Here is a 10300-nt window from a genome sequence, read left to right as displayed (position 1 = left end):
CTTTAAATTTTTATTTTTTATTTTTGTCTACCAAGCTTAAATTTTAAAGTGATTAGATAAAAGAATTCAAAGTTTGGATAGACACAAAATTAAAAATTTAAATAATTCATTTAGGGTTAAATTGGACACAAATAAAAATGTTCTTGAACTAAAGTTGTTTTTTTTTTTTTTAACATCTTGAATTAAAGCTGTAATTTAGTTCTATTGATGGTAAATGTTAAAATGGGCTAATTCACATACTATTGTGTGAATTGGCAGAATTTTATAGAAAAAGAGAAGCCATCTTAAAAAGAAAAATTTCTAAATCCTCTCAATTTCAGGAGATTTTGGAAGAAATTTCCAACTTTTTTCCCTTATTATTCACTAGTTATTATATTAGTTTAATATTGGCATTTTGGTCTATATTTTAAAATCTGCCCAATTTTAGTCTACTTACTTTTCATTAATCTTAAAATTAGTTTCCACAGGTAGTTTATTATTGATTTTTTAAAAACCTTTTATTATCCATTAGTATTTTTACGGTAAATTTTGAGATATTTTCACATATGATATTTTTTAACAAAAATTATTATTAATTAACTAGTTTAAAAGAACTCAATTTAAAATTTATTGAAAGTATAGATATTAAAATTAGATAATAAAAAATATAAGGATTAAAATTAAATAAACAGATTAAAATGATATTTTTAGAGAATTTTAAAAACAAAAAATAAGGAAAATTATTTATATAAAATAGTAAAATTTGAATGGTATGAAATTGAGAATTGAGGAATGGAAATGGATTACACAAACAACAACATCGAAACTTTTAAATAGTAGTGATTAAAAAACATTAGAGATTAAATTAAAAAGAAATTATCCAAAATATTAGGACTAAAACGATGTTTCCAAGAAAAGAAAAGAAAAACATATCTCAACGGTCTAATTTATTATATAGTTAAATTTTAAGAAAATAATTAAAATTGTGACAGATAATTTCAAATTAATTTGGAGAAGCAAAATGACAATTTTTATTTTCGCTAAAACGTGGAGTATGCGCTGTCCTTCACGAGAAACAGAAGAGAGAGAGCAAGCAAGCGATTTTTCTGTTCTTTTTTTCTCTCTGTGTTATCATTTTTATTTTTTCTTTTGCTTCTTGTTTGTTAGTTCGTCCGGCTTCAACCTTTTGATTGTTCCGTAAAAGATTCCTTTTCGAATTTTCATCAATCTCCCATTTGGGTTTGTTTCTCTCTCAGATCTTCTTCAGCCTTCGACGTAATGCCCAACATTAATCACACCCACATTCTCATTCCTCTTTCCCCTTTCCCATTTCATTTTTCATACTAAAATCCTCAAACAAATCCTTCTATTCTCATTCTGATTCTTCTTTTTGCTTCAATTCTTCTTTTAGATCTCCCAGGCTCTGTTTTTGATCTTACCCATGTCGAAAGCTGGAGCGTTGGATCTTGCATCGGGCCTTGGCGGCAAGTTGGACAAGAACGAGGTCCTTTCCGCCGTTGAAAAGTAAAACATTCCCTCTCTTTCTACCCCCAGATTTTTTTTTTTTGTTTGGTTATGAACTCCTAACTTTAAAATCATGTATCTGAGTTCGTATGTGGTATGTGTTTTGGGCTGTTCAGAGAAACTATACGAGCTAGCCCATTCTCTTCTAGAGACATTTTGTTTGAATTCTACGTCTAAGCTTCTGCATGTTCTGTTTTTTTTCTTTTTGTGCAATTGGGCTATGACCCCTTGATCTGTTTTTGTTAATTTTAGATGTGGGTTGTTTGAACGAAAACAGGGCATTCTAGGATTGTGTACAATGCTGTGCGCTGTGATATGTAGTGCGAGTGGGAAAATTGTGTAGGATTTCTTGAATTGGATTAAGCTTTGGCCTGATTTGCTATATTTGAATTTTAGTTTGTTGTATCTTTGTTATTATGACCTCATTCTGTTCTGAAAGTGTTGCATTGTTGGATCAGGTACGAGAAGTACCATGTTTGTTATGGAGGTGAAGAGGAGGAGAGGAAAGCTAACTACACTGACATGGTAAAAAAAGATTGTTGTTCTCATTATCTTTCTTTTTTAGGTTGCCGTATAGTAGAATCACCCCCTTTGTCATTTTTATAAGCCTGTGTAATATGCATTACGACAGGTTAATAAATACTATGATCTTGTTACGAGCTTTTATGAGTTCGGTTGGGGCGAGTCGTTCCATTTTGCACCTAGGTATGATGTACTATCCTCCTTACCCTGCATTCAGCAGACCAGAATGTGTCTCTGTTTTTTGCAATCTTGAATCTAAACGTGTATATTTTCCACTCTAGATGGAAAGGTGAATCTCTGCGGGAGAGCATTAAAAGGCATGAGCACTTCCTTGCTTTGCAATTAGGTTTGAAACCTGGATATAAGGTTCGTGTCTTTGAGTTTTTCCATACAAAGATGGAGAAATCTTCTTCATTCGTTTCAAATTATGGAGAATAATTTTGTCTATGTTCTAGGTGTTGGATGTTGGATGTGGAATTGGTGGACCACTTAGAGAAATTGCGAGATTTAGGTGTGATTCATTAGCTAACTTTGAGTATTCTTTTTCCTTTAATTGATGATTGATGCTAAAATACATATCAGGCTACCTAACCTGAATTGGAATTATAATAATTCTAACAACTGCCTTGTTAACAGTCTCAACTGAACACTTCAATGCTGAATCGAGTATATATAGTTTCGTACCTTTGTTTTATATCTATGTTTATGGTAAGTATCTCATATCATATGACACTCTGTTGCAGTTCTACTTCAGTTACTGGATTGAACAACAACGAGTACCAGATTTCAAGAGGAAAGGTAGTTTCTTTTTTCCTGATCCTTTGATGAAGGATGTCAGGAACATTGTTTCTTAGAAATATCTTACTACCGTTTGTAAGATTTTGTTGATTTTCCTTTTTTACCTTTTTCATTGTCTCATTCGTCATAATTACTATTCTTCTATTGTTATGTTCTTATCAAGCTCTTGCAGTAAGGTAATAGTACTTTTCACTTATACTTTCTCAGGAATTGAATCGCGTTGCAAAAGTAGACAAGACTTGTGACTTTATCAAGGTTGGTTTTTTGTAGATTACATGTAGTCTTTCAAAAATTTGTTTATTTGCAATTTTAATTTGTTTGTGTTTTTTTAGAAAAGGAAAGACAAACAGTTAAATTTCAAAGGTTAATATTTTGTTCATTTTCTCCGTGCTGCAGGCTGACTTCATGAAAATGCCATTTCCTGACAATTCATTTGATGCAGTATATGCAATTGAAGCTACTTGTCATGCACCAGACGCAGTAAGCCTTAAAAATACGTTCTGAAGTATTAATTTCAGTTTATAGTTTGCAGCAGTAATTGTTGGTCTAGCATGAGTATTGTCGACAAGATTATATGCGCGTTAACCATCTTGGTTTGACTTTTTTTTCTTGTCTGGCAGTATGGGTGCTACAAGGAGATTTATAGGGTACTAAAGCCCGGCCAACATTTCGCTGCTTATGAATGGTGTATGACTGATGCTTTTGATCCAAATAATCAAGAACATCAAAAGATAAAGGTAATTCGGCTTCATCCCTTCTATTTAGCAGATTATTTGTCTGTGCCGCACTGATTTATATACAAATTACATTGACTAAGTTCCAATTGTGCAGGCAGAAATTGAGATTGGTGATGGTCTTCCAGATATCAGGTTGACAGGAAAATGCCTTGAAGCTTTAAAAGAAGCAGGCTTTGAGGTTAGTTGGAAAACAACCTCATATTATTAGTTTCTATTTTAATAAGAGACATCGTTATGACTTAAAAGCATTAATCTCATATTCATGGGGACATGACACCAGATTCTTTGGGAGAAAGATCTTGCTGTAAATTCGCCTCTTCCTTGGTACTTGCCTTTAGACAAAAGCCATTTCTCATTGAGTAGCTTCCGTCTAACAGCCCTTGGTCGTTTCATTACTAAAAATATGGTAAGCTTGATCAGATGTGACCTTGACAAGTCTGTCTTTTCTCAACAATGAAAAGTCAAGGAGAACCTTATTATTTTACCACGTATATGGGGGAAATTCAGGATGGAGTTAACAAGTACTGAGTCTGTTCTTGTTGTAGGTCAAAGTATTGGAGTTCGTTCGTCTTGCCCCCAAGGGTAGCCAAAGAGTTCAAGACTTTCTAGAGAAAGCTGCTGAAGGGCTCGTTGAGGGTGGAAAGTGAGTATGCCTTACAATGCTCTTGAAATTCTGTCTTTTGGATTTTGCACCCTCTTCCTGAAAGTTCATTATTCCTTTCTTGTTACATTAGATCGACGTAATATTTTTTAGCAGTTCTTGTAAAATGACCAGGGGAGGGTAAATTAGAGATAAAAATGTTCAAATCTAAAGTATTTCATATAATTATTTTAATCTAAGATGAACTAGGAGCAAGCTCCCTCCCCGTCCTTTTTCACCCTGCCCTTGAAACTGACAATGGTCCTTGGCACCATGATAGATCTTGGTGTATCCATCCTTATAATTTTGGTTTGTAAAAGAAACATTCTCTGAAAGCATACAAAATCAGTCCTACTCTTCCCCTCATCTTCCTCCCCCTCGAAAGGAATCTAGATTCGGGCTGCTTGAACTAGAAGAAGAGAGCCTCAGAGAGTAAGTGAGAATACAAGCGTCAGGTAGATTATTAGAGAAGGGGGAGAGGAATGAGCATTTGATCGAATGAGGAACTCTCTTTGTGATGGATAGTGTTCTTAAGATCCTAACTTCAAAATGTTCTTCAGATATAAATACAATTGAAAGCATTTTGTATCTCTCTGTCTCTCTTATACTTTAACTTTATCCAGAACTCGTGTAAGTCGCTCATACGATGCTTCTTAATGTTCTCAGGAAAGAGATATTTACACCAATGTATTTCTTCTTGGCGCGGAAGCCACTTTCAGCCAGTGAGTAGTTTGAAAAATGCATAGCAACTTTTTTGCTGCTGCTACAACTCACTTATGGAGTTTTTGCAGTCATCCTGAAGAATATGTTTTTGGCTTAATTTAACCATTCTATAGCTTCTTCTTTTTTTCCTTTTTTCTTTTCCTTTTCCTTTATGGTGTGGGGGGTAAAGTTGCCTTTTGCTTTTCTGGAATTAGTTTTAAGTGGGTCATCTTGGTTCCTAGGGAGATGATTAGTCGGAGCCCTTCTGCTTTCAATTTTCTTGTTTGTTATGTTTATGCAATAAATGAGTTTCTTTCTGATCTTATGTAGGATGTCGTTCTTCTTTTGGCAATCTTGATTTTCATTTGTTTTATAAAATGGTTTTCTGCCACATTCTTCACTGTTTGTTCCATCTATCATCGGTATACCGTACTGTACGTAGAAATTGTTGACGAACATGAAAAGTTATATGGTTAAAGATTTTGACAAAAAGATCACCATGATGAATATAATTTGTTGAAGAAGAGCATAAAATCATATGCATTATTTGTAGATGTCGATATTTTATTTACTATAATATTGAGATTTCAACGTTTTTTTTTCCTATCGATGTCAAGATTGAATTGCTTGTGAACTCGGTCTATATGAACCACCATTTGTCATTTGCATTCATGTTATGCAAATTCTACGAGCAAAGAATAAAGCTTAACAAATTGAGAAAAGAACATATATTCTCGTTAGGGTTCGATGTAACAATTTTCTCAAGGTTTCCTTACAAGGAAATAATACTTGTATTGCTCAATACAAAATTTTCCAAATCTAACGATCAAAAAGATTAGGTAAGCTATGATTTTTTTACCCCCTACTGTATAAATTCAAATCTTTCCTTCAACCCTTTGAGAAAAAAATGATGAAAATATGACTTATGAAACCACATCCATGTGTTTTTTTAATTAATCAATTTGTTTGTTTATTTATTTTTTATATATGAGGTCTGCATCTTGTGAGCCCGAATGGGGATTTTGAAGTAATTTAAAAAAAAATAAAAAATAAATAGGCGCATGGCTGACATTTTTGTGCAGCCAAAAATCTGACACTTGAAATATATATCTTCTGCAGCCAATGAAAATGTGTCAATTCAAATCCCAGCTCATCACAAGCAATCAATCAAAATGGGCAGTAGCCAACCATTAAGCAACTAAACTAAAAATTGTTGTTAATTTCCTTAATTGTTACTTTCTTATTTCTTGTTGGATTTTTATTACTGCTAGAAAAAATTACCTTGGCCAATAGTGTCAACGATTGCACAGTTTGTGGGTATTTACCAGAGTTTTATGGGGGTAAATAGTTACCGATTAGAAAATCCAAAGACTAAGTCGTTATTTTTTAAAGTTCAGTAACTAAATTATTGTTTTCATAAGAGTTCAGGAACCAATAGTGATTTTTAACTATATATTTTTTTTACTATGTTAGAAAAATGGTATGTATTAGAGATTAAGTGAAACCTAATCCTTATCTTAAAAGAAATCAATAGTTACATTTAAAATGATTTGAAAGTTTAGTATTAATTATAGTTCAAGGATAAAAAAAGTAATAATTGATGTAGATATGAGAGAGAAGAACCTTAGAGTAATATCATGTGCAATTATTAATGTCAAGTTAAACTTTCAAGTTTAAATTTGGGGGTATATTTGTTCTCCCAAAAAGTGACAAAAGAGAGAAGGAATCAATTAATTGAGTCATTCATTGTAGGGTATGTTTGGTTCTCCATCTATGACAAAAGAGCAAGGTAATTAATTGAGTCATTTATTTTAATGGGGTATTTTTGTGTAAATTTGGGGTTAATTTGAAAATTAAAAAGTTAAATAAGACTTCATGAAGTATTTTGAAAAGTATGCCATTAACATTTTTTAAATATATATAAGGGTTGTTTTTAAATATAATAAAACAAACTAAAATATTTACAAATAATAACCAGATATGACAATCTATCTGTGATATATCGTGATAGACTACTATCTGTGTTTATTATTTAAAATAATTTTTCCATATTTTATCCCACTTTAATGTCTTTTTTTTCCAAAGTTATTATTGATTTTTTGGCTCCTAAAAATTTTTACAAATGAACAAAGACTATATATATATATATATATATTGATTCCTAGGCATCGTTTAGTAATTATTTGATTTTTTTATTTTTAGTTTTTGAAAATTAAGCCTATAAATACTCATTTCACCTCTAAATTTATAATTTTGCTGTCTACTTTTTAACAATGTTTTCAAATACCAAGTCAAATTTTGAAAATTAAAAAATATATATATTTTTAAAAACTTGCGTTTTGTTTTTTAAATTGGGCTAAGAATTCAACTATTCTACCTAAAAAAGATGCAACCCTTGTAAGAAATGAGAGAAAGTAGGCTTAAGTTTTAAAATCCAAAAACAAAAAAATGAATTGGTTAAAGAACCCTTGATCCGACAGACCCCAAAACCAATTTGATTTCAACTCCTAAGATAAATTAGATAATAGATTACTTAAACGATCCAACAAACCAAATATTGAACAAAGTTTTACAACTCCCATCAACCTTTGATCTTCAAAACACTCCACAAGCAAGATAGATCAATTCTCACTTGAATGCTCCAAATATTCATACATTCAATCTCAAGAACACACAAGAAACAAAGCTTAAAAAGTTTTCAATGTTTATAATCCAAAATTTTATGTTTACAAATCTTCTTCTCCTCAAATGTTAAAATTACAACACTATTTAAACTAATTGGAAAGACACTATGAAATGACACAACTTTTCATCTATTAAATACATTAATCTTCGATAAATACAAATGCATAATCTAAATGAATATATAGAATATTAATAATGTAAATGAATCTGCATTTTCAGATAGTATGCATCTAGAATGAAAATGTGTCTTTAGATGCATGAAAGTGGCAATTTTTTACCATGGGTAGGAACCTTAGCTTGGAAGTAAACATTAAATGTTCTAGCTCCTATCATTGTCAATTATTTGCTTATCACTAAACTTAGTCAATAAAAGCGTATAGTTTTCTCATTATAATAAAGTTTATTTTCATGATTGTGTTTATTTGACTTTGAATATATACTATCGGGTCTCATGCGTGTTTTAGAGAACTTGCCTTAAAATTATCATAAAATAAAAACAGTTCCTTAACACTCACATAGATGATTCCTATAAAAAAATATCGTGTATATTGTTTCATAAATAATTATTTAACTAAATTCATAAGTCATATTTCCGCTGTCTCATCATCCTTAGAATAGATAAGAGAAAAATTCAGTGTGCAGTGCTCATCGTCATTTAAGGATTGATTTGCCAATTGAATCTAGATCTTGGATCTCCAAACAACTAAGTTGGATGACCTCTTTGATTAACTTGTTAATTTTAGGCTTTAATCTCATTCTCCTTGATGAACTTTCAACCAACTGTATCTAGTTGGACTTTTCGTATAAAACAAATCTATAATATGCGATAATTTCACTAGAAAATAATTGTCTGAATGTATAATTTCACTAGAAAATAATTGTCTGAATGTATCATGTCTTCATCATATGTCAAGACGTATTCTTGTTCATTAAGTTTGGCTCTTCCAATTAGGAGTGTTCAAATAAATCAACAACCCAAACAACCCAGACTACCCAACCCTTGGGTTAATTTTGTTCTTGGGTTGGGTTGGGTTGAATTTTTTCTATTTTTATTGGATTGGGTTGTGTGTTGGCTAAAAAAAATCTGGGTTGACCCAACCCAACTGGAATATTATATATATATATATTCCTCTTTGTGTAAAGTTTGATTTCTTTGTATTGATTAATTTTTGAATTTTTAATCCCTCTCGATCAAGTTGCTTTGCTCCTTCTCCTATACCTGGTTGCTTCTCGCTCACCAAAGCTACGGATCGGTAAGAAGACTGGCTTAGCTTTCCCTTTGTCTGCTCCTTAAGCAAGATTCCCCATAAAGAAAATAGTCCGAGTGTTGGCTAGTGATATCTAGGATTGCAGCGAAAATCGTGCTTGTTGCAGGGAATCAGTCGGGAGTTGCTGATCCCGACTAAGAAAGGGATGTGCTTGCATCCTCATCAATAGGAACGTAAGAAGACTCAGAGTTGTTATTCCGCGAAGTCTTCCACATCGATTGGTTGGGTTGTATATATATATTCCTTTTTGTTTAAAGTTTGATTTCTTTGTATTGATTAATTTTGGAATTTTTAATATTTTTCTTTGGAAATTATTATGATATTTGTCTTTTTTTAAAAGTTTACAATAAATATCATAGATATTTGGTATTTAGCATCTTAATTTTATGAGATTTTAGTTATTAGTCATGTGTTGTATATAAATTTACATATTTTTAATTAAAAAAAAAAAAAAAAAAGTTATAAACCGACAACCCAACCCAACCCAACCTTGTAGGTCATTTGGGTTGCTAATCAAACCAACCCAAATTTTCAGATTGGTCCATAAAATATCTTCAACTCAACTCAACCCAACCCATGTACACCCCTACTTCCAATAGTGGTTTGACTATTAGAAGTGCATGTACGAGGTATAAGGTTATATTTACTTAGGAATAACTTCCTTTTTTCCCTACTTTGTGGTGTATTTTCCATATCACATTTGCCTGGGTGTTTACAAAACTATCAAGAAAACCTTTTGATTCAATACTTTGTTGTTCACTCCTAGACAAACCACAAGTTTTTCTAGGTGTTATCCCCTTGCTCATATTTTGTCTATGAGGGTGGGGATTTTTTATCTTTTTCTTTTCTTTTCTTTTTTCTCATATTGCTGATACCTAAAATAATCCACTCAAATACATATTCTTAGCATGTATATCATAAAATTTAATTAATCGTTTTTCGACTGGAATCATTTTGGAAAGCTCCATTTTGTATCTAAAACTTTGTCAATTATAAATTTTATCTGAACCAACAACTTTTGTTTATATGTGTTGAACGAGAAATTTTGAACCAATCACAAATTGTCACATCATTTACTAAGTTAATGACAAAATTTCAAATAATTGAATTTTGGACTAATTAGAAGTCGCCATGTGTCCCAAATTGAAGTCGAAGACAAATTCGGATGATGCAACATGGTTTCATCATGACCGTTGAATCATATAAGATTAATTTGACCCAATTTGATATAATCTTATGGGTTAAATTAGCAAAAAAAAAGGGGGTTGAATTTGACCGAAATGTCAAATCAAGCCAAAATCCAACTAATTGGGCCCAAAGGCCAGGTACATAGACCAACCAAGTCCAAGCCCACGAAGCCCACCTATGAACTCTATAAATAGAGAAGCTCTCCTCATTTGGAGAGGTTAGCAATTCTACACTCCAGAGAGCTTAGAGGAATTCTC

The 10300-nt window shown here is 31.9% G+C and overlaps 1 protein-coding gene across 5 annotated transcripts; it reads left to right on the top strand.

Moving 5' to 3' along the window:
- Window positions 1–1002: 1002 nt before the first annotated feature.
- LOC120089794 (cycloartenol-C-24-methyltransferase) lies at window positions 1003–5227 on the top strand. Of its 5 annotated transcripts, none has more exons than XM_090306743.1 (15): window positions 1013–1254; window positions 1391–1503; window positions 1781–1842; window positions 1962–2028; window positions 2135–2208; window positions 2307–2391; window positions 2481–2536; window positions 2769–2823; window positions 3031–3078; window positions 3220–3303; window positions 3444–3560; window positions 3655–3738; window positions 3841–3966; window positions 4106–4203; window positions 4867–5227. In XM_090306743.1, the coding sequence occupies exons 3-15, from the start codon at window positions 1802–1804 to the stop codon at window positions 4928–4930; spliced, it is 999 nt and encodes a 332-aa protein (XP_090162869.1). In that variant the 5' UTR covers window positions 1013–1254; window positions 1391–1503; window positions 1781–1801; the 3' UTR covers window positions 4931–5227. The 5 variants fall into 5 exon arrangements, with proteins under 5 accessions (XP_038903118.1, XP_090162869.1, XP_038903119.1 ...); XM_090306744.1 differs by having other exon boundaries at window positions 1138–1218; XM_039047190.2 differs by lacking the exon at window positions 1781–1842 and having other exon boundaries at window positions 1003–1254.
- The last annotated feature ends 5073 nt before the right edge of the window (window positions 5228–10300 follow it).

This window comes from Benincasa hispida, chromosome 11 (assembly GCF_027475165.1).
Source record: "Benincasa hispida cultivar pf3 chromosome 11, pf3_genome.v1.1, whole genome shotgun sequence".
NCBI classification, from domain to species: Eukaryota; Viridiplantae; Streptophyta; class Magnoliopsida; order Cucurbitales; family Cucurbitaceae; genus Benincasa; species Benincasa hispida.
This window is presented reverse-complemented; position numbering and strand designations above follow the sequence as displayed.

What these genes read in the sequence shown, in the direction of transcription:
- LOC120089794 (XM_039047190.2), top strand. Translation starts at nt 1,421, where the DNA reads ATGTCGAAAGCTGGAGCGTTGGATCTTGCATCGGGCCTTGGCGGCAAG. An exon ending in AAGCTAACTACACTGACATG is followed by an intron (nt 2,029 to 2,134) that starts GTAAAAAAAGAT and finishes GCATTACGACAG; the next exon opens with GTTAATAAATACTATGATCT. An exon ending in TCGTTCCATTTTGCACCTAG is followed by an intron (nt 2,209 to 2,306) that starts GTATGATGTACT and finishes TTTCCACTCTAG; the next exon opens with ATGGAAAGGTGAATCTCTGC.